This window comes from Zonotrichia albicollis, chromosome 5 (assembly GCF_047830755.1).
Source record: "Zonotrichia albicollis isolate bZonAlb1 chromosome 5, bZonAlb1.hap1, whole genome shotgun sequence".
Taxonomy (NCBI): Eukaryota; Metazoa; Chordata; class Aves; order Passeriformes; family Passerellidae; genus Zonotrichia; species Zonotrichia albicollis.
The window spans coordinates 20,464,900-20,489,075 of NC_133823.1; the positions used below are offsets into that span (position 1 = coordinate 20,464,900).

The 24,176-nt window shown below is 39.3% G+C and overlaps 1 protein-coding gene across 1 annotated transcript in view; it reads left to right on the forward strand.

Moving 5' to 3' along the window:
- The window catches only part of TNKS (tankyrase), a 128,352-nt gene that overhangs the window by 96,393 nt on the left and 7,783 nt on the right, over positions 1 to 24,176 (forward strand). Inside the window, exons 12-25 of the mRNA XM_005484628.4 lie at positions 5,523 to 5,694; positions 6,889 to 6,968; positions 7,961 to 8,106; positions 9,053 to 9,218; positions 11,843 to 12,062; positions 12,319 to 12,428; positions 14,938 to 15,126; positions 16,466 to 16,703; positions 17,379 to 17,461; positions 19,064 to 19,184; positions 19,801 to 19,898; positions 21,250 to 21,324; positions 22,528 to 22,633; positions 23,489 to 23,675. Of these exons, the coding sequence (XP_005484685.1) occupies positions 5,523 to 5,694; positions 6,889 to 6,968; positions 7,961 to 8,106; positions 9,053 to 9,218; positions 11,843 to 12,062; positions 12,319 to 12,428; positions 14,938 to 15,126; positions 16,466 to 16,703; positions 17,379 to 17,461; positions 19,064 to 19,184; positions 19,801 to 19,898; positions 21,250 to 21,324; positions 22,528 to 22,633; positions 23,489 to 23,675 (1,991 nt within the window). The remainder of the gene's footprint in view (positions 1 to 5,522; positions 5,695 to 6,888; positions 6,969 to 7,960; positions 8,107 to 9,052; positions 9,219 to 11,842; positions 12,063 to 12,318; positions 12,429 to 14,937; positions 15,127 to 16,465; positions 16,704 to 17,378; positions 17,462 to 19,063; positions 19,185 to 19,800; positions 19,899 to 21,249; positions 21,325 to 22,527; positions 22,634 to 23,488; positions 23,676 to 24,176) is intronic.

Sequence of the window (24,176 nt, forward strand, 5' to 3'; positions counted from 1 at the left end):
AAGAAAGAAGAACTTTGTTCTTCTGAAATACTGTGACAAAAGGCAGACAACTGATCCACAAAATTACCAGCGATAATAGCTCTAGGAGACAAAGTCATATAAAGGTCTTTAGATAGAAAATAATTTGGGATTGTTTTAGCATTTTATAGGAAATTCTTCTGTTTTCATAAGGAGCAGCTGTGTCAGACAGCAAAAGTGAGTTCACACACAGTGGAGTATGTATGTGTAGCCTTTTCTGTTCTATGGAAAGGGCTAAAGCATGATAAAGGCTACTTTAGGGAATTTGGGATGGACTGGGGATGGTTTGTGGTCTTGGAGCTGGATTTAATTATCCATAATGTTATCTCTGTGTAAATTTGCAGTTTGAAGTGTGTTAGATGATAAGAAACAGTGAAGGACTGCTTGAATAACGTGCTTGATTGAGACTTATTTTACAGAAAGAACATCTGAGAACATCGATCTCTTCACTCTGGTGACCAGTGACAGAACCTGAGGGAACAGCAGGAAGTTGTGTCAGGGGAGGTTTAGGTTGGATATCAGGAAAATGTTCTTCACCCAGAGGGTGGCTGGGCACTGGAACAGGCTCCCCAGGGAAGTGGTCACAGCACCAAGGCTGACAGAATTCAATAAGTGTTTGGACAATGCTGTCAGGAGCATGGTGTGACTCTTCGGGTGTCCTGCGCAGACAGGACCCATCGATGATCCTGATGATTCCCTTCCAACTCAGGATATTCTGGGATTTGTATTGGCAAGGATTTGCCTACTGGCAAGCAATTAACCCTGAATTGCCTATTTTGGTGTGTCTTGGTGGCCCTTACTGACAGGACAGACTAGGTTCCTGATGTGAACTGTGAAGTAATCCTTGTGCGCATTAGTTGCACATCAGCATGTTCTGTCTAATCAACGTACATTCCATGGAAGATGTTTTCATTAGCTTGGTACTTGAGTTTGCAGAAGTTGACTGTCAATTTAAAGAACAGGTGAGAAACCTTGGGATATCTTAGAATTTTCTTCAAGAATGTTGATCATGAATATTTGTGATTTTAAATGCCAGTTTTTACTTGTTTGCCTGCCCTGTTTGTGTGAGACAGCATTTCACACCACTGCTTTTTTGATGTGGAATATTCTCAAAGTACCATATGAAAAATAAAAGCAGAGCATCTTCAAAGAATCCTCAAACATAAACAATCCTTATTAGACCCTTAATCAAATCTTCAAATGCCATGATTTTATCTTTGAAGATTATAAAAATCTTTAATTTAAAAAATAATTTGAAAGTGGTGAACTAGTGAAAAGTGCATTTCATCCTGTTGTTTGATTTCTAGATAGTTGAATATTTCATATGACTAAGTTGTTGTCCAAATTTATAACACATGGGAAATTAATGTGTTCAGAAAAACACTCAGCTTTCTAGAAGTGCAGAAGTAAAGGATTAGAATATTTTCTGAACTGGGAGGATTGTTGGAAAGAAAGACTTGCAACCATGCAAGTTCACTGGTATCTTGGGCAAGTGCAAAGATGATGATGAATGCTCTTTAATTGTGATATGCCTCTCTTCTGCAGGACAAAATGAGCCTTTTTAAGGTCATGCCAGAGAGATAGTGTCCCCATTCGTGATGGCAGCAGAAGTTAATTTATTCTGCTCTGCTGGGAAGATCTTGCTTTGTGCATCTTTGCATAATGCAGTTATTTCTGTGCATTGAAGTAGCATGTTGCCAGCCTTTCATGATCATGGATTTGCAAATGTTCACTATCCATCTAGACCCACACAACAAACGGAAATGTTTTTGAATAACCTTGTTGTGTAACACATTTACTTCCAACATTTCAGGGAGAGGTATGATTTTCTCAGGGAACAGTAAGAATTGAAAAATTAAATTGTCTTTCAGAAATGTAGCAGATTCTAGACTACGATGGTTAAAAACATAAAGATCTGTGTGGTCTTTTGTGATTGAATGGTTCAATTTTTCCGCTGCTTAGACATCCAGACATCCTGACCTTAATCTTAAGCTTTTATGAAGAAGAGGTAATTGTGGAACATCTGACTGGATCCTATAGGAGTTTTCAGAGTGAAACTGACTATTTTTTCCTGCTTTTTTTCTGCTGATTGAGCTTGAAATTGTCCTCAGTGCTGCTTCACTCCTATGTTTATTGTTGGACAATGTCCTGGTTTAGAGCAAATTTTGGAGGAGACCTCTGCGCTTCTTCTCTCTCCCCTTTCCGCCCTTGGAACCAGTCTTAAAGGTGCAAAACTTATTTCTGGACTAAACAAACAAATGGGGATGCAAACATCATAAAGTCACCCCAGGACAGACAACAAGACACAAGACATACTGCAAGCTTCTCTTCAGAATTACTGCAGGAAGAGAGCAGTTAGAGCACTTGCATTGCAGGGAAGGATACTGTGATGTGGAACTGCTGGCAGAGCACAAGTTTCACATGGGATTGTTAGAATGTACGCCTTTTAGAAAGATTTTACAGAGAAAATCACAGTTCTTGGAAGCTGTTGCTTTTTGTGCTGCTGTTTGTAGTGTCAAGGAGCAGGAGGGATATTTAGGGCATTTGATCTTGATAGAAAACTGATATGATTATGAAGTATTGCAAAAAATGTTTCCTCAACAGATCTGAGCTGTTGAGCTGCCACAAGTGCCTGGCAGCCAAGGGAGTGTTGCCATGACTGTGTGCACTGCTCCAAGAGAGCAGCAGTGAGGGAAGGGCAAATCTCAGTAGTGTCCGATGATATGTGACCATTTCCATTTCTATTCTGTGTCTGTTCAGGATGGGGAAAGGGAAATCAGGGGAAGGAGAGGAAAGAACAGAAGGAAGTCTGCATTCAGTAATACTGAATGGGACTGTATCTTTCTCTGAAACCACTAATTTAAAAACTCTTTTCAAATGATAACTGTATTCTGCTTTTACATTGCATTTTGAGCAGTGGAATGGCCACTTCCATACAAAAAGGTGAAGAAATTGGATCCAGAGCCAGTGCACTGTGGAGTAAAGCTGTCAAACCTGTCATTTTAAGTCCTTGCAGAAAACCTGTCTGTAAGATAATTCAGAGATGCAGCCTTCTAATTCAGACTGCTTATAAAGGCGACCAAATTTATATTTATCTTTTTTTTAATAAGTGCAGTTGGAACAATCTGGCTACTCAGGGCACAGTTAAAGCAGTATACCTTGCATATTTCACATTTTGTCAAACAGAGTTTAGACTTTGAATTTGAAATGGCACATGATTTTGGACCTGGTATTGAAGATTGTTTAACCAAGGCATATGTCTTACCAGGTGTGATTTTTGAGTCTTTATTCTCAATTTTGTATTTCAATTTGTTGTGCTTAAGTTAATTTTCATTTGGAAGTAAGTCCTCTTGCTTTAAGTCTTATTGGAGTATATTCTTTGTTTGGTTTTAGAGAAGTGGTGCATTATTGCTGAGCAAAGATCTGCCCCAAAATAAACATATTCCCAGTGAAATTGTCTTGCAAAGCCTAACTCTGCTCCTGAGGTAAAGAGCCGCTGCATTTGGTGCATGCATCTGTCTGTCAACTGCAGCTCTTTTTGTCTCAGAAGGAAGCAGGTATTTCTTCAAATGACTGATTCTGCCAGAAGAATTGATTGTTGGCAAATTAATGGTTTAGAGGTGAAAGGAGACCTGGAAAAGACATATGAGATAGTGGCTCTGATGACTCTGACAGTGTTCTTTTCAAATGAATATTAACATTTTTTCCAGGGACATAGTCAGTATCGAATTGTGCACAGTGAATGCCTTGCTGCTATTGCTTCTACACTTTGTTCAGTACAGGCCTGTTTAACACAGGAAGTCAGTAATAAAGAATACATTACTTACGATTTTCTTTTTTGGATGAATGGAGCATTATCAGCTACTTTGAGAATCCACAAATTTCATTTCATTCTTCTTTTACCATTAATAAATGTGTGTAGCCCCAGAGTTCTGCTTACCTCTGTGCCCTTATCAGTGGTGAAAGGTATCTGGTATCCTGAAAGAGATGAGGATTATCATATGGACAAAATGATGGATTTGGAACATTCAGCATCTAGTTAACATGTATGATAGCAGTAGGTTTTTTATTTGAAACAAAACTTTTAGGGCAATCCTATTAGAGTGGCACGAGCTGAGTGCAGTTAGAAGAAAGCAGACCTGTTCTCCTGTCCATCTTGCTGCAAGAGAGGTTTGTGATCTGAGAAATTCCTACTCTGTCAGTCTGTAAAATAATTTCAGACAATATCAAATTACACTTTTCTTCATTTATTTGGTTGTTCTTTGTTCTTTTTTGTGACTTGATATTGCAGTATTGCAGGTATTTTACTTTTTTACCCTGTCTTGTAGTAGATCTTTGCGCAGTTAATTTAATTTAGTTTTAGTTAAATTTTGTTTAGTTATAGAATAAGTGTCTTAACCAAAATGCTTTTTCACTGGTTTCATGAAGGCTAGCAAGGTTTGCATACTGCATTTTAGGTGAGAAATAACAAGCAAAACCTTTGTTTGCTGTCACCGCAAAGATTTTGAGACGGTAAAAAGGTGAATTTTACACAGTAACAAAGTTTATTATGCATGCAGTTCACAGCCTGCAATCTGTAGGCTTGGAAACAGATAACAGGTTCTGAGTTGCTTGCAGAGACTATAGAGTAGTTCTGTATTTCATAAAGTGGTAAAAAAGCTGCTGGGCATTTGCATTTAAATTTGTCATGAATCGCTGCTAGATACAGAGTATCTTCTTGAAAGGTTATTTTCATGGGAGTGTTTTTCCGCCTTTTAAAGCTCTCTATTATTCTCTTCCTTTTTTTGATAGCGCACTGGGAGAGATGCTTCTAGTTATTTAGCTGCACTGTTAGATCTTGACAGATGGATGTGTTTCCATTATATCTCACTCTTTGAAAATTATACTCCATTTTTCCTGTTTATACAGCCTTGTATTGAGAAGAATTATATTCAGTTATACTTAACATTGATGTAAAGGCACAAAAAGTGAGGAGGAAATGTTTGTATCCAACTTTCCCCCCCACCCCCCCTTCATAGAATTCTTCATTTGACATCTTTGTTTTACATTGGTCCTTGGTACTGGGTCATGTTGAGTTATTCTTCTGACAATGACAGATGGAAATTTCCTTAAAGCTGTAAGATCCTTAAATTGTTTGGTAACAATTTATGTCAAGTTACCTCTTTCTCGTACTGTAATAGTGTTTCTTTTCTTGCACAAGATTGGTCTTCATCAAATTTCACAAAAGCTTGATCACTATTTAAAGTATGGCTCTGGGGATCCTATATTGTTTGTTAGCCATGCAAATAAATAACCTGTGTTGTTAAAAGACAGGAAACATGTGTGGTAAATTATTTTTCCTTTGGAGTGTTTGCCTGTTTTGTCATTTGGTTTTGTTTAATTGCAGTGCAGAAGAATTGATAGGTAAATTTGTATGCTGAAAAATTCTTCTTACTAATGACAGGGACAGGTGCAGTCTTTTAATTACAAGAGTGTTTTATTTTATATTGCTGCTGCTTTTTCAGATGAATGCACTGGACACACTTGGTCAGACAGCATTGCACAGGGCTGCCTTAGCAGGGCACTTGCAAACGTGCCGGTTGTTGCTGAGTTATGGCTCTGATCCCTCCATCATCTCTTTGCAAGGCTTCACAGCAGCACAGATGGGAAATGAAGCAGTGCAACAGATCTTAAGTGGTGGGTAAAAGCAAAGGCTTGTGTATTTGAACTTCAGCTTCTCCCTTTACAGCTTTGAATCTTGTTTCTTTCTTTCTCAGAGCATGAGACTTGAAGTAGTTTTCTCATCTCTCCCCTCTGCCATCAAGTGCACACAACTACAGTATGTATTGTGTGACACTTCTCAGAAAATAAGTAAATAGCTCTGTTCAGTTCAGTGATTTTGTGCAAATGGAGAAGAAGATAACCATCTTGTACATCTAGGATATGCTGGCTGTACAAGAAGGTTGTAGGAAAGCACATGTAGGGAGTTTTGGGATTTTTTTGGTAGCAAGTTCCAAGGCAAGTGGAATATTGCTGAGCATGTAAGAAAACTTTTTCCCTGCATCAGCCAACCTGTTAGGTACTCCCTACTTCAGCAGTCACAAGCAGAGTGTAACTGGCAGAAAAACACTGGTAGTTGCTAAACAGTTTGAACTTTTACTTCAAATCTCTTGCTTGTCCAGTAGAGAAAGATTTTATTGTGAAAGTGCTCTAGATAGTGCTTAGGTAACAATTTATCTATATCTTCTATTGAAATGATGAATAGATGTTTGAAAAGGGTGGCACTATTTTTCATAAAAGTGCTTAAGAGTTTGCATTCGCTTACCCATGTTACATTTGAATTTTTGCAAGTACAGAGAAAAATAATTGCATCAATAGCGAGTAAAGAGCAAGTGACTCACCTTACAGTGAGATGTGCAGGTAGTCAAACAAAGGCAGATATCCAGATAGATGAGAAGACATCTAGCTAGAAACTCCATTTCCTCCAGTGTTTTCAACAATATTGCCTTAAAACAGGACAAAACAAAGAAAAAGCATTTTACAGCAGTGCAAAGGACTGTTTTGAAGTGTACCCACTCCTGAAATGTAGCTGGTTACCTGGATAGCGTTATCTGTTAAAATGTGTACATGAATGTATGTATGTGGATTGAGAGAGAAGAATGTTGGCAGAATCATGTCAGCTTTAGAGTCACAATCTGACTGATTTGCTCTAAAACTAAAGCTCCTTATTCAGACATGTTGGCAATATGAACTTGAACATCACAACCCCAGCTGCATTTTCAAAAGTAACAACAGACCAACTTCATCCCCCAGCTGTGGAAAATATGTTGAGGACGAGTTAATACCACTTATGTATCCTAAGTAATCTTAAAGCATCTTTTCCCCGTGTAGAAAGTACACCGGTGCGCACATCCGACGTGGATTATCGGTTGTTAGAGGCGTCCAAAGCTGGAGACTTGGAAACTGTGAAGGTAGGTTTGCACAGCTCATGGGAATTTTCTACTTGGCATTGCTGTGCAAGGCTTGTGGAAACAGTGCCCAGTGGATGGTAAATCATAAGAAATGGGAAGTCATGGATCTTTCTTTTTTTTTTTTTTTTCTTCTAGGAAGTAGTACATTAAGATGTACTGAGGTGTGTTTTTCTTGGGTTTCTGCTTGTTTGTTCTGCCAGTCCTTCCCACATTCATGTCTTTGATGGACTCAGATGTAGCCATAATTCTTTGAAGCAGGCTCTGTGATTCTCAGAATCACAGTTTAGTAGAAACAAGCCCTCAGGTGCCCGATTCAATCAGATAGCAAGCAAATACTGTTAACAGGTATCGACTCAATATTTTAAACCATCCGTAATCTGAAGGAGTGGGTCAGGCCGTGGAATCCCACCATCACAGGAAGGTTTGATCTTGTTTTTGATGCTTGGTTTGTGGACAAAACAGCCTGCAGATGGACTCTTGTGCATACTTTCCCACCTTGAACTTCAGCATGATATACATTAATATTCAAACAGCAGCAATTTTGTGTACCAGCAGCTCATTTGACTGCTAAGCTAGATATTTCTGGTTTTCTGAAGGCAGTATAGACCAGACATGGTGATATATCTGGAGAAAGTTACATGGCCTTGAACCTGGCACTTAGTGAGGTAGAGGTTCACCCTTTCTTATACATTAGGAACATCTTCACACTGCTTCCGTCATTTAAGTCTTATTTGTTATTGAAGTACATTCAGCTGTAAATTTAGAACTGCTATTTTTTAAACTTTGCATAAGTGGAAAGAAATTTCCTGATACTTCAAAAAATTTGTGTAATATAAATGGATCAGATTTTGTGTTGGGGTCTTTGGAGGTGGTAGTTCAGTTATTTGCTTTTGTGTTTGTTTCATGTTTTGTTGTTGCTGTTTGGTTTTGGGGAGTTCTTTATTTGTTAGTTTTAGTTCTGTACTAGATTTTGTGGTTTTTTGTCTCCCCAGCAACTTTGCAGCCCTCAGAATGTGAATTGCAGAGATCTGGAAGGCCGTCATTCAACACCACTGCACTTTGCTGCGGGATATAACCGCGTGTCAGTGGTGGAGTATCTGCTGCACCATGGAGCAGACGTGCATGCCAAAGATAAAGGGTACATTTCATTCCTTGATATGTTCTGCTATTCTCTATTGGTGTGAGACTTATATCCCTTATATATTCATTCTGATTCAGATTTCAGTGACCATGGTGTTTTTATCTTGAAAATTTTTCTCTTTCCTCCTTGTTGAGCATTGTTCCTGTGCTCTAGGGAGGTTTATAGACCATTACAGCTTTCTGGAAAAGCCAATATCAAGTACATAACCTGGCACTGTGATACGTGATGCTTCTCTTCCCCTTTTTGCCCATTTTGGAGACTTTGTTTTGCTTAAAAGCAGACTTTAACTTGTTTTAGGTGATCTAAAATTAGTTTTGAATAAAATGAGATAAATACCAGGGTTATCTCTGGGCATTTTTCTAATTATGGTAGCTTTTATTATTAAGTTAATTATTTTTACAGTTAATATTCAGTTAAATTATATAAAACATTTACTTTTTTTTGCATTAGTTGTGCAGCAGCATGGTTATGTTCACTCTTTTACTCCATATATTAGTTCAGGGTGGGGGATAATAAATTTCCAATACTGAATTTTCAGGCTTACCCTGGAAGAAGTGTTTGGGTATCTTTCTGTATCTATCAGATGTGCTGTACTTACTAATAACTGCACTTCAAACAGATTAGTGTTATGTCTTTCTTGAAATTTATACTCAAATATCCAAACTTAGAACAACTGTGAGCAATTTAGTTTTTGTCTGTTATTAACAGCATTGAAGTTGCGTATGGAAGCTGTAACATTGGGACTTGCTAAATATTTAAAAGTCTTGTGGATGAGAACTGAAGGAGGATAATTAAGTTTTAAGTGATTTTTAATAGAAAAATAAAACCCTGAAAACTGGAAAGACTGAAAGATAACAATAATGTCTGGTGAAAGTGAGAGTTTTATCTACTGATTGCATATAGGACTTTATTTTCTAGCTATTAATGCTTTATCTTTGATTAGTGGCTTGGTACCCCTGCACAATGCCTGTTCCTATGGACACTACGAAGTGGCTGAACTCCTAGTGAGGCACGGTGCTTCTGTCAACGTGGCAGACCTCTGGAAATTCACTCCTCTACATGAAGCAGCAGCAAAAGGAAAATATGAAATCTGCAAACTGCTTTTAAAAGTATGTGCTGGAGATCTCAGATGTGTCCTTAAATGCATATATATTCCTTTTTTCTGAAGATTAATGCAAAGTTAATTGCATTCAGTGAATTCTTTGTTGTATCTTTGAATCAATTTTTATCTTGCAATGGTCATATGGTTTCTTGTGTAATATTGACTTGAAAAGAATCATCTGTACAAGTACTGTTTCCAGCATGTGTATTAATACTGTTAGCCAAGTAGGACAAGACTCTGAAACTGGAAAAACCAGCTGAATTCATGTGAGGATGGCAACTCCCTACCTTGTCCTATCCGTCCCTTTCTGAAATAGTTGCTGCATTTAAGTAAATTCTGTTAATACTTATGCAAGAGAGTGTTATAGAGCAGTAGCGGAAGGTGGGTCCTAAATGCTGTTCGGTATGAGAGGAATTCAGAACTGTTATGTTAATGTATAATTTATCAAGCTCCTGGAGGAAATGCATGTTAATATACTGTGGCATAAATATTCATTATATTTAAAGGAAGAACCTGTTAAAAGCATGAGGTAATGCAAAGATATTTCCAGTGAGAAACATGACTTTGAGGAACTTCTTAACATAAGGTCAGATCCTGCCCTGAGAGAATGAAAGGGGGTGCTAGAGTCAAATTTTTTGCCAATTCCATCTCCTCTTTCAGCCTTGCCTACTTATGTCCCTCTGAAGCACAACATTTAAGATAGGAGAAAGTCAGAATATGGATGTCTTAAGATACACATGGTCTGCCCCAGCTGCTTTTCATTTGCTGCTACAAAGCCCCACTATTTCCCTCCTATATCATGAATTATTTCACTTGATTACCAAAAAAGCAGTCAGAGAGAGAAGAAAGATAGTTTGAAGTGCATCTGCAGCAGAAACCAGGGGATATTAAGAGATGTCTGTGAAGTAGGCATGGTGGTGGCCTGGAAGTAACACCCTGACAGAGATGTTAGCTCAAGCTATAGGAACACCTGTAATCTCTCAAGCACAGTGTTGCATTATAGATACTGGAGATCTCTGGCCTTTTCTGGTAATTCCACAGGGAATTTACCCATATTTTGTCTTCAGAGGATCCTGAATGGATGTCCAACAGGAAATAGAAAAGTGCTGAAATTATTTTTTTTAGATCACTCTTTCACAAGATAAGAGCTAAATATGCCCTTAAGGTGACGCAGATGTAAAGTCTCTGGGTGTCTGTGGATATGTGCTCACACTGCAGTTTACTCAGGGTTTCTCCTGCTGTGCCTCTTATGCCAGCTGGCAGTGTTGTCAGTTCTGCTGAGTTGTGGATGTTGAGCTTGACCCCTCCTGACTTGTGCTTCTTTTCTCCTGATCTGCTTGAAGAAGGAAACAAAAATAACCAGGCATTTTGGAGACAGTGTCTTTTTTAATCACCTTTCTTTGAAATGACCACCTTCATTTATTTCTATGCCTTGGAAGGGGTCACAGAAGACACTGTCTCTTCATTCAAATATTTATTTTGGAACCATTTAAATAGTTCCAGTTTTGATGAGTTTTAAATTAAGGAATTTTAGGTCATATCTTAGAGAAGTTATTGCAGTTTAGAAATCTTTTCACAAAGAATGCTCTCTTCCTAAAAGAACCACAGCTGTGGAAACTGCTTCTATGTAATCAATACTCTGTCCTTTCTGTCCCTTGCTCTTCATCCTTTGCACCATGAGCACAGTTGTCCTGCTTCCAAATACAAAGCAGTTAATTCTCTCTGTTCTCCCATTCCCAGTCCAGTGGGAAATGGCAGGGTAGACTTGCTGGCAGGGACTGTGTTCGACTGTTCTGAAGAGGTCAGCCAGAGAACTCTAGCACCAGCAGCTGCCTCTGCTTTATCTATCTTTGTTTTGTCCCACTGCTGCTGAGAGTGAATAGGGAAGGAGCTGTCCTCCCACAAACCTGAATGTGGACGTGACTCACACCATATGCTCTGCATAGTTCTGCGTTCCCCTTCTCATCCCCTGATGCTCCAGTACCGTGTTCTTATCACTGCCTGATCTACATGTTTTGCCAGCACAGACACACTCCAGCGGATATCCAACTCCACTTGTCCACCAAAATTTTTTTTCACTTCTTCCAAAGACCTGTACACTGCTTAAGATGGTGCTGTTGTCTATTGGAAAGTGTAGAGAAGAGTATTTTACTGGTTCCCTTCTGAAACAAGTGCCTTTTGATATCAGGGTGACATTTAGTAAAACTCAGAGCCTGGCTTTGCTAGCTCAGAAGGTTGTGCTCAGGAGATAGCTCTGCCAGTTTTCAGGAGAAGGGGAGGACTGGCAGCAAGACACTTGCAGTTGGCTTTCTTTTCACGCTGCTGTGGCAGTAAGAAATAGCTACATGCAGGAAATGGTCCTCAACATACTGCAATTGCAAGTAGAGCAGGGACAGCTCTTGCAGAGGGCTGCTATTCTTGCCTGTGGAATTGAGATTCACACAGCTGTGTTTCAGACTAGTGCTTTTAGGCCTCAGACTTGTGAATTTATTTTTGTGTGCCTACTAATCTGTACAATTATTACTTCATTGTGGTAGGTCTGCAAAATCCCATTTTGTTTGGCACAATAGTGACACACGTGCACTGCTGTGTGCATGACTGTGACACCAGCATTCCACTTGCTCTTTGCAGCATGGAGCTGATCCAACAAAAAAGAATCGAGATGGGAACACTCCATTAGATTTGGTGAAAGAAGGGGACACAGATATCCAGGATTTACTGCGAGGAGATGCTGCCCTGCTAGATGCTGCCAAGAAGGGGTGCCTGGCACGAGTGCAGAAGCTGTGTACTCAAGAAAATATCAATTGCAGAGACACCCAGGGAAGAAATTCAACACCATTACATCTTGCAGGTGGGTAACGTGCCAAGTTTTCAAGGCTTGTATGTTTGTGGTAGATCTACAGATGTAATTTGCCAAAATCCGGATTGGTATAGGAAGAGTTGTCCTGTACAAAGAGTTAACTAGGGCATCTATTTCAGGAGGTAATACAATTACTAGGGAAGAGGAACTTTTGCAGTTGAAAAATTGCCTTAGCTTTTCTGTTGAATATTTTTCTTTAATTTAGCTCTCCTAATACCTAATTTCTTTTCCTGTGCTTTTTCTACAGCTGGTTACAACAATTTAGAAGTAGCTGAATACCTTCTTGAGCATGGTGCTGATGTTAATGCCCAAGACAAAGGAGGATTAATTCCCCTACACAATGCAGCATCCTATGGGGTAGGTGCAGGCAGTCTTGCCATGAGTAAAACAGCAAGGGACTCCTTGAAGTCATATCCAAAGCCAGATATTTTGCAGCTGTTTTCCTGTGAACACAGTTCAGGTTTTGATGAAGTATTTATCAAGCTAGGTTGCTGTTGTGAGTCCTATTTGCAGTCCTACACATTAAATAGGACACAGATTCAGGTGTGCTGTAGCAGTTCAATGCTGCAGTTTGGAAAGATCACTACAATGTAGCTTTTATGCAGGCAAGCAGATGCACAGGATTGAACAGTTTGGGATGATACTCAAAACAGAAAAGACCTCAAGTTGTGTCTGAAGGACTTAGATGGAAGGAAGAGAAAAATACCAGGGGGTTGTGTGCAGATGATGACAGGCAAGTGAGGTGTGTTACAGCTGGTGTTTGGTGGCAGTCTATTGCTAGAGTTGAAGGACTACTGTGTTTGTAATGTGGTTGTTCTCCAGGGCAAGCCATCTGCTGCAGGGGGTGCAGTGACAGATTCAAACCATTTCAGATGAGGCAGGCCCTCTTTCCTCCCTACAGGAGTAAGCATCTGTGTCCCAGTTGCACAGATGCCTAATAGATTGCTTATAAGCAGTTGGTAGTTGTGGACTGGGTGAGAAAGAAGTCTCTTGTAAATAGTTGTACAGAGACAGTGCTTGAGAAGCTTCTAGCACTGTGCTTACAGTCAGAGAGGATCTGAACCTGATGAGGTACTGGGTTTGATGGTCATGATATGCTATGTCTGTTACTTACCTGACCCTGGCACTTGTACAGCAAAATCTGGGACAGGTGACCCTAACAGAACCATGATTGCTTTTGTTTGAGAGCAAATGAAGTAAAAAGTGCAGTGTACACCTTGTTTTTAAAAAGAGCATCAATGGAACTCAGTCTACACCATTTGTATTGGTTCTTTACATCACTCTGGGATCCCAGTGTCACAAAGAGCAAAAGGCCCCAAATCCTGATGAAAGATTAGAAAGCAGCACAGAATCCTTTTATGTTACAGGGTCTTTTACCAAGTAATATTGTTTATCAGCATTTGCCTTTAAGCATTCATTCCCAAGATGTTTCTAAGATCTAGAGATAAAATCTGTTGGAAAGACTGTGTTCTTTTCTTTGGCATGAGAAAACAAAACACACATTTTACACAAAGCCAAACTATTTCTTATTGACATAGACAAATGTCAGAGATTGGTTTTAGTGGATTATCATTTCTAAAAATCATAATGCCAATCTAACCTGGTTGCCCTGCTTCCTCTAGGAAACATTAAAAAGGCAGGGTTTGGTGCTTTTCCATCAGCTTATTTAGTTAAGAGTTGCTTCATACCTTTCCTGGCATCCCACACTTCTCTGTGAGCTGTCATCAGCCTGTTCAGATCTCTGTGATGGGAGGTAGAGAGGAGAGGAGTAATGGTTTCAGAAGTTCATAGCTGGCAAGATTCACAAGCTCTGCCTTTTCCTCACAAAATTTCTTCAGTTCTCCCACCCAGTACTTCATGCTGTGTGTCCCTCAATAGGGCTTTCTGTGACAGAAAAATCACAGGAACAGCAATTGCTTTAAAAGTTTGGCAGAGAGGAAAAATAAACTTGGCAGTATTTTCAAACGACACTTGTTCAGAGACCAAGCTGTTTTATGAGAGCTGCAAAGAGTCATTTAATTGCCATTGAGGGGAAGAAGGAAATCCATTGGCAATTCTTTGTGCCTCTGCTTACAATTTCAGTGTTTCATGCTACCACCCATTCATTTTGACTGCCTGCTTTTTTTTCTTGCTGTCTTGCACAAGAAGCGTATACTGGTTAGAGGCAGGCAATATTTTTCATTTGTCAGTTTTCTCTTATTTTTACTTGGGAGACTTCAAGGACAGTATATTGATGGAAGCATGGGGTTATAAGTTCATTACTTTTATAACCCATGTAAAACAGCTGTTCCTTGTGACACTCATAATACATTTTATCAATTACAGCTCTCATAAAGTATGAGTGAAGATAGAACAGATCTGTGATGCCACAGATGAGTTCAAAGTCTTGCAAGAAAGAAAGCACAACAAAGACTTCTGTATACACACAGGGGTGGCTCAGTATCACAACACATGGATCTTCAGAACTTCTAGTGCTGTGTCACAAAAGTTGCAGCCCAGTAAATTCACCAGTTCAAATTTGTCCTCAAATAATTATTTTATGCAGGATTAAATATCATGTCTGCTCCTGCAGCTGGCACAAACTTCATGCTATGTACTTGGGGTGATTTGACAGAAATCTGCTTCTGTGCCTGATCCCAATTCTTCTGTGCTGGTGAATGATCTGCTAGTGCACTGACACAGATGACTGTGGAGCTGCAGTATGAATTGGTCTCTGGAGAATGTACTGCTCCTGTGACACAGGAAGCAGAATGAGTTAAGGAAAGAGAAACCACAAGGGTCTCTAGGCACCATTACCTCCAGCATAAAAAAAGGAATGTATGTTTTACCAGTGTCATGTTGATTAGGATGTTCTTGTGTTTTCCAGCATGTGGACATAGCAGCACTGTTGATCAAATATAATACATGTGTCAATGCAACAGATAAGTGGGCATTCACACCTTTGCATGAAGCTGCACAAAAAGGAAGGACACAGCTCTGTGCTTTGCTGTTAGCTCATGGAGCAGATCCAACCATGAAGAACCAAGAGGGTCAGACACCACTGGACCTGGCAACAGTAAGTTCATGTTAGCCAGCCACAGGCTGCTCTGGAGGATGTACTCTGCATATTAAATTCATTTCTATGGCTCTCTGGCATCAGCAGTTCTCAGCTTCCATTTTGCTGAGCTGGAGAGAGAAGGGCATCTCCTGTGTGCCTCTTTGTGGCGTTCTATCCATGGGACCAGGCATTTTCCTTTGGCTGGAATCTTAGCATGGCTTGTGATTTAAGGTTTGCTTCTCCTTAAGTATTCACTCCTGGGATCAATCTCCTCATTCCCAGGAGTAAAACTCTCTGAGATGTCTCTGATGATGGTCAGTCTGTGCACTGTTAGTGATTATTTCTTTGAACCTAGGAGGAACACCAGATGGGCGTTTAGAGGAATGGGAACATTTGGTGGATTGTTATGCTCAGTGCCTCCATATTACCTTAGTTCCTTTTTAAAACATTAACTCCAAAAGAGCATTCCAAAGAATTCATTCTACCTCTAAAATTTGTAGGTGGCTGTCAAACTTTTTCTAAAACTGGCTTCTGTAAACTTTCTTTTAAATGGTTTAAAAGCCTAATAAGGTTCTATGAACATGTATGCCCTAGCTTAAACAATCTTGGAATAGATAATGCAACCAGATTGGATGCTGTGTCTGGTCTCAGTGCAAGTATCTTTTAGGGTTATTGATTTATTTATGAAGAGTTCAAGAAATATCCTCCGGAGTAATCTGAGCTCTAGAAAACTTGCTTTGTGATGAAGGATATGAAAATTATTTGATTTCTCTGTAGGAAAATAAGGGTGTCTTAATCATGTTCTACAAGAATTTTTAAGGAGGAAATTCTTGAAGATGAGGGTATTGCTTAATTAAGTCAATAAAAGCTAAATCCAGCTGCTGGCGAAGACTATTCTCATCCTGAGCTCCTGTCCTTTTTTTTCCTATTCTAACCCAAGAGATGTGATTATAGCAAAGGCAGCAGTAATCTTTCCACTGAAACCATGTTCCAGTGCACCTGAAATTGAGCCTGACAGAAATTAAGAAGTGGCATTTCCTGTCCTAGGTTCTGAAGGATTTCAAATAAAGTTGCTGCATTGTTCTCTCTGGCTTTAGCACTTACAAAGCCATTCTGCCAGAAAAAAATTAGATGTAGCTTCTTATATACCTTTAGAAATGGGGAGAACCTGATTCACTTATGTCTTGAGTGGTCAATCAAAATGTTCTTGCAACTGTGAATTCCCCTATAACAGAAGCTGGCAGTTTTCTTTCTAATGGGGACCAGAGCAATCAAATAAAGCAATTAAAAATTATTTCCAGAGATCAGTGACTTGTGGCAGTAGGAGCTCATGTTGAGTGTTCTTTCTGTTTTTCAGGCTGATGATATCCGAGCTCTGCTGATAGATGCAATGCCTCCAGAAGCTTTGCCCACGTGCTTCAAGCCCCAGGCCACTGTTGTCAGTGCCTCTGTGATCTCTCCAGCATCCACACCGTCCTGCCTGAGTGCTGCCAGCAGCATCGATAACCTCACGGGCCCACTGGCAGAGCTGGCCGTGGGAGGGGCATCCAATGCTGGGGATGGAGCTGCAGGAACTGACAGGAAGGAAGGAGAAGGTGCATTTTCTGCTGGACAACTTTACATTGCCAGAAGTACTGTAGTTTAGTATCAAAATAGGCCTTGGTTTATCTGAAAAGCATTTCTGACTAGCCAGAAAATACTGTGCAGTTTGAACTGTAATCTGTCTGGTGTTTGTTAACTGTTCATTGTTAACTGTTCATCTGTGTTTGCTATCAGTCATTGGGTCTGACTACAAATGCAGATATGATTAGGTGCCCAGATGTTCATTGACTTCATTAAAAAATCCAATGAGAATTATTTTGATGAAGAAGTTATGATTGTGATGGCTGGGGATTTTGCCAAGGTTTTTTAAACCCTTTGATTAGTATCTGGAGTCCATGCTTTAGGTCAGAATCTAAGGGGGTCACATAGCAAAAATATACCCATCCTTCTTTTCCTTCTCTTTGCAGTATGAGCCTGTATTTGTCACAGATGGTTTGGGCTTTAAATAGTTGATTCTGAAGAGGAAACGGTGATGAGCTTTGCACAGAACTTTGACACAATGGAAGTAGATTGTTTATTACAGACATAGACAAATTGATTTAAAATTCAAAACTCTGATTATTTTTATAGAGAATCAGTGGTATTGCTTGATTTTTTTTTAAGGAGGTTGGTTTGGTTTTTGTTACTTCAGATGTATAGGATGTAAAGACTTGTTTCTTCTCTTACAGTTTCTGGTCTTGACATGAACATTACCCAGTTCCTAAAAAGCCTGGGTCTTGAACACCTTCGGGACATCTTTGAGACAGAACAGGTAAGTGGCAAGCCTCATCTCTATTTCTTTGTTTAGGAGATAAACTAATGCAATAAATTTGAGTGACATTTTCATTTTATAATTGAAAAAGGGAAGGAAAAAACCCACACTTCACATCTACAGAAAAAGAAGTGTGTTCAAGTTTTCTTTCAGTTTTCTGCAAATGAATTGCCAGATACAATATGGTGAAGTTGCAAAACCTATGAAAATATCTTTTCTTGTTGGATTTAGGTGTCAAGTAGCTTTTAGTTACACATACACTGTGACTGCCAATTTGACTTGTATTCTGAGAGTTATTTTGAACCTTGTGAACTTTGAACATGATGACTACAATGAAGTTAGGTTCAAATGTCACCTGTGTTTGTCCTTCGGCAGTCTTGACAGCCAAACAAGCCTTTCACCACCTGTAGTGCTGCGTGTGATAGTTTGGTTAGTTGAGAAATAGAGGAATAAAACCTGCAGATTTATCAGTAATTCAGCATATATGAAAAGGGTACAACTAATGTAAATTTCTCAAGCTTTCATTATGTTTTACAGCAGAAGTACCTGTAATGTATTTTTAGATTCCTTTTGTGTACCGTTTCTTAAATTTAACATGTTGCAGTTAAATTGATCTGTTTACATGACTGAGATGGAATGTGCATGTGGAAGTGAAAGGTACAAGTGCAAGAGACTGGATTTAATGATTATTTTTTCCTCTGGCCTCTGCTGCTAATCTTTTATTGGGGAATCAGGAAACAAAGGTTTGAAATGTGATGTGTTATTTACAGTTCCAGCTGTTTCTGTAAAATGTTCAAAGATAAAATACCATAGAACTTTTCCCCTTCTCATACATGAAGCATAAGCTTTTCTCTTTAGTTTGGAACTCCTTCTGTTCAGAAGGAAACCAACCTCAAACCAACCTATGCACTTCTCAGGTTTTATTATTATTTTTCACACCTTCCTGTTGCTTAGCTGGTTTTGTTCTACTTTTGCTTCCTTGACTCCTAACCTGTTAAGAGCTTCCCTGCTAATAAGATTTAACAATGCAAATCGGATTCAATGTATTCATCATTTTGAAATCATCCAGCTCTTCTTGTAAGTTTCTTTGTACAAAAAACAAGCTCATCTTCTTTAAGCTTATTCTTTTAAGCTGGTTTTCCAAGTGCTACCTTCATGTGTACTTTTTCACCTTGGCTCATTATTAGTAAGTTTGTAGAATATTAATTTCTGCTTGTGTAGTGAAAGTAAGGAATTGTACAATGCTGTGAAACGTTGAATGCTTCAAAAGCACTCCCATATTTATGCCAGCATTTCAGTGCATCCCCCTTCTACCTAAGGAAAAATGTTTGTGAGAACCTTCTTCGAGAACCAGCTTTTGTTAATTGGTATGAGAGAAGTGAAAGTTTTGCACAATTTCAGGCTGTAGCAGCTGGGCATGGTCCTGTGATAGGGATGGATTTGCCAGAAGGTGGCAGCAAGTAGAAGTGAAGCAAAACATTATCTACCTTTATGCTTTTGGTTGCACCATAAATACTTTCCAATTTCTGAAGTGATAGGTCTCCAGCCTTGAAAGTCAGGCCAGGTTTGACAAGTGATTTTTGTGATCTTTTACCTTTCCAGATAACCCTGGATGTGTTGGCTGATATGGGGCATGAGGAACTAAAAGAAATTGGGATCAATGCGTATGGACATCGCCACAAATTAATAAAGGGTGTGGAGAGACTTCTAGGAGGTCAGCAAGGTAAGTATGACACTTTTACTGGCTGGTCTAAGGGTACCACACAACAGGCTCCCATAAGTCACTTTCTCTAAATGTAGGCGTTGTGACCAGACTTGAAAGAATCTGGATGTCAGAGAAGTGTGTTTGCTGTGACATGGTGGCTGAGTGGGTTGTGATAGCTAAAGAATATATTAAGGAGATACCAGACCAAGTGATCACTTGTCTTTTCAGAGAATGGATACCCCTGAGGCAGCTTTGGAAGCTGTTCCCATTTCTCAGGACCCTGTTTCACCCAGAGAGGAGCTTTTGGATATGATTTACCCTCCATACCTACCCCCAGGCCAGTTGTATCCTGAAGGATTGGCCTGATAGGGTTTTAGCTGCCCCATGTTTCTAATGGAAAGAGGAAGCAATAAAGGGCAATTATATCCCACATGCATTTTGCTTCTCTCTTTTAAAGCCTCTGTTGCTAAAGAAGGCACTTCTATTTGTTTTTGAGGTTGTGCTTATGCCTTGTGTTTGTTTTGCATTTCCTGTACTGGGGTTGTTTAAGAACAATGATGATGATGGATATAAATAGAGCCAGTATTGGTTTTTCCTGTTGATTTTTGCTCCTTTTCATTCCTTCTCTTTGCAGGTACCAATCCTTATTTGACTTTCCACTGTGTGAGTCAGGGGACCATTCTCCTTGACCTTGCTCCTGATGATAAGGAGTATCAGTCTGTAGAAGAGGAGGTAATCCAAGTCCCTTTCTTAATGCTTCAGGGGCTGTATATTTTTCTTTCCACTGATAACCTGCCAGAGCTAAAGTGTGCAATACGTGTTGAAAGTGCTAAAATAGGCTTTGATGTATGAATTGCATAGTGCTGATATGAAGTTTCAGGTTCTTTATTTGTCCTTTCACGTAGAACAATGATAGAAATTATTTTGCCATGTCCTTCCAATTTTTTTAATAAGAAGTCTCTGCTCACTTCTTGTTATTCCAGTTTTATTTTGTTGTTGTGTTTTGGATATTGTCTCATAGGGAGGGTTTGCACAGCTTTCTGTAGGTAGGTGGACCTGTGAGAATTAAAAGCTGTGTATGAAACCAAGACATCAAGGCCTTGCAATTCTCTAAGCATTTTCTGTGAACCAGCTTGTTTTCTCTTGTCTCAGTGGCTTAGTTAATCTGTAACCCAGATAAACAGCTCTTGGACAATTGAGAATTGACTGTAATTTTGCCTCCCACACACACACATGCTCTTTTATTTAAGTAAACTACAGGCACATACCATTTTGAAAGCAAAAATCATAACAGAAAAGAGACTTTCTGAAGAGTTGTGTTTGGTAGAAACTCCATTTTACTCTGAATTTGCTATTTGTGTCATGTTCCTACACTATAGCACAGAAGTGCTTGGAGTCATTTAAAAAGTCTAGATAATCAGGATTGCTGCCAGCTTAGATGGGCATATTTTTTATTAGTAACTTCATAAACTAGAATTTGTGCAGATCATTTTAATAAACTCTTCTGAAGGAAAGGGTCACTTGTCATAGTAAATTGGAATATTTATTTGAGCTATTACAAAATATTGTTGTTGTAGCTAGAAGTACTTCTCTAAAAGACACAATGCAACTATTTCTGAGGAAATCAGAAATGCTCTTCTAATGACGTAGGAGAATTTACAGTGCAGGTATTTCCCTAATACTAAGAAATGCAAACTAAGCTTATTAAAATCACATTTGTTATTACTATGAAGTGATCTTTTTGTATATTAATCCTCAAATATTGGGAGTTTTTTCCTAATTTAAAGAGGGTTTTCTAGTAGTGTATCATTTTGATAGCAAGTACCATTATTCTGTTTTTCTTATGTGGATTTTTATTACTAGATTGGATAATTGCATCATTGGGTGCTTGAGAAATTAGGGTATACCTAAGTTTAAAATAGAGGGGTTTGGGGTTTTTTTCTTCTTTTTTTTTCTTTTTTTTTACACCTTTTAATTTTCCATCAAGACTGTCTGTTGTTGCCAGTGATATACTGAGACATGGCATGGATACTTTGCTGGGAAGGTTTATGTGCTGAACATTCAGTTTTGGGTTTTTACATAGATGCAAAGTACAATCCGGGAGCATCGGGATGGTGGAAATGCTGGTGGGATCTTCAACAGATACAATGTCATCAGGGTAAGTTTCAAAACCTCTTGGTTTTCTGTGGTAAAGTATGTTAGTATTGATACCAGCAGGCAGAATCAATTTAATGGTTTGCCCTTTTATATTTAAAGTTCTTTGTTGAAATAGTATTTGGAAACAGAGTTAATGCAAGTGCTAAAATGAATGCATGCTCTGCACAGGGAATGAGGGAAAAGTGTCACTTGGGCTTCTAAAGGAGTCTGAAGGACTGATGTTGAAGGCAGAGGTGGTGAAGAACCTGACTGAATTTCAGAGGCCTGTAACTTCTGTGTTTGACCCTTGCAGCACAGATTTATAATTTTTCTCAGTGTAGACTTTTCTTGCCACTTTAAAGGGGATTTGGGATATAAGTGTATGAAAGGATGATCATTACTTCTAATAAGAGGTTTCTATCTCCCTATGTAACTTTCCAGCTTGATACCACCTCATTTGCCTTTGCCAACTAGAAAAATGCATTTTCCAAGCCATGGTATTCTAGAAAATAGTGTTGTCTTTCTGAGGGAAGGTGTGCATCTTTTTCTGGGGAGAAGGAAATAGAGGAAATCAGAACAGAACTTGGTTTCTGAGCTTCAGCAAAGCTGTGCTGCCTTTCTCTTTGAGAAGTAAGCCTGTGCAGAGCCTTTGCAACTTAATCCAGTAAATCATGGGCCCTGAAGTAAACTCTTCTTCCATCCTACTCCCAATCAATGGTAAAGTCCTTTACAGAAACCGCAGTGGTATTAAGAGCATGTGGCTGAAATTATATGGATAGATTAATTTATTTTTTATGAAAAGAACCAAAAGTTGGTTCTTTTCATAAAATACAAGCCTAAACTAGATAGCAAGTTTCAAAGAGCTAGACAAGATCAGTCAACAGAGCTCAAAGCAGAGCAGGGAGGAGTTTCAGTTTGTAGTTCTTTGTGGTATTGAAGGCTCATTGAGAAGAAGCCTGAAAGTTGTCCTTTAACCTGAGCTGCAGTTTCACAGTAGCTTTAGCTATTTGTAGGTGTGGGCTACAGAGCTGTTGGAGACACTTCAGCCTTGTGTGCAGAACAGCCATGGGGTTTCTTCACAGCGTTCATGTGTCTTCCATCAGTTTCCCTGTCAAATTAATGTGAACTCTGTGAAACTAGATTTCATTTCAATTGCAATTCAAATACATTTGAGAGATTGAAATGTTATGGTAAGAGCATGGTTGGATCTGTTGTTCCACTGCAGATTCAGAAGGTAGTGAACAAGAAGTTGCGGGAGAGATTCTGTCACAGGCAGAAGGAGGTCTCAGAGGAGAATCACAATCATCACAATGAGCGCATGCTGTTTCACGGTAAGGAAGTCATGTCTCTTTGTATGTATTGGTACTTAACAAAAAACCCAAACCTTAAAAAGACCCACAGGCAATGTTATTGTTGCTGTGTCACCATCCTATGCAAGTAATTGTGTTTCTACACTGGAAATGTAGGGGGTGCCTTGAGGGTGTGGGGGAGTTACTCAGTGTGGTAACTGCAATTCAAAAAGCTACACTTGATAAGAAATACTTTTATTATATTTTGGTTTCTTAAGAAAGAGGAAGGTTTTTTGCTAAGCTGTATCTTAGTCATTTCCAGTAAAGCTGCTGGGACGATGTTACATTGCTGTGAGAAAGACATGGTGTCTTCTAAATGATGGGAGCAGCACACAATAAAAGTGTTTTACCCTGGTGCTTTAGGCAAGCATCAGGGAAAGGAACCAAAACCAACCATAAGTTTCTGCAAGATTTCTCTAGAAATGCCTGCAAATGACAATTGCCTGAAGGTCCTTCTGTCCTAGATACTTCTGTGATTCTGTATAGGAAATTGGTTTTGGGTATGATTGTCCTGACACCTTGCCCCACCTTAAGCAGTGCTGACTCCTGGAGAGGGTGTGCATTGACAAGATAAATTGCACTGAAATGTGAGTGGGGGGAAAGCCATTTAATGAGATCTGTGAAATGAGTAAGAAATGAGTCACACGTGGGATTTTGGTATATAATGATAAATCCCACACATCACTGCATCCTGCTGGGTATCGCCCCCTTGCAGCTGACTGAGCACACTTTCTGCTTTCAAATGGTCTATTTGAGGCAGATCAACGCCTCTTGACATTGAGTCCTGTATTACTATACAACTTAACAAGTATGTGTCTTTTTGTGTCACTGTTCTAGGGTCTCCTTTTATTAATGCTATCATTCACAAAGGATTTGATGAAAGGCATGCATACATTGGAGGAATGTTTGGAGCTGGAATTTACTTTGCTGAGAACTCCTCAAAAAGCAACCAATATGTGTATGGAATAGGGGGAGGAACTGGCTGTCCCACACACAAAGACAGGTCCTGTTACATCTGCCACAGGTAGGAATCCAGCAGAGTTCCCCACACATAATTCTGCCTCTCCTGGTTTTTATGATCCTGGCAGAGGGTGATATGCAGGCAAGGAATGGCCACTTGAGCTTGGTCATGGCAGGAAAAATGCAGTTTTCCATTTGTCAAGGTTGAACAAAATGAGTATAAATGCAGCAAGTCCCACAGGAAGGTCAAAAATTAAATCTAAGCATGCAGTGAGTATAAATCAAAGTGAGCAGTGGCTCAGGAAAGAGGCTTGAAACAGCAAGTTTGAAAATGAAGAGTCAGAGGAAAATAGCAATTAAACTCCAGGCACTCTCAGGACAAAACTGCAGTGCAAAGAGGTGGTCAGCAGTACAGTGTGGTACTGTGGATCAGATAATATTGGAGGTAGATAATTTTGGAACAGGACTTAATTGCAGCTTTGTTTTGTCCTGGAGTAGATCAATGTGTTTCTCACACTTTGACACCTGTCCATTACCTGCTGGTGGGATCACGGAGAGTTTCAGC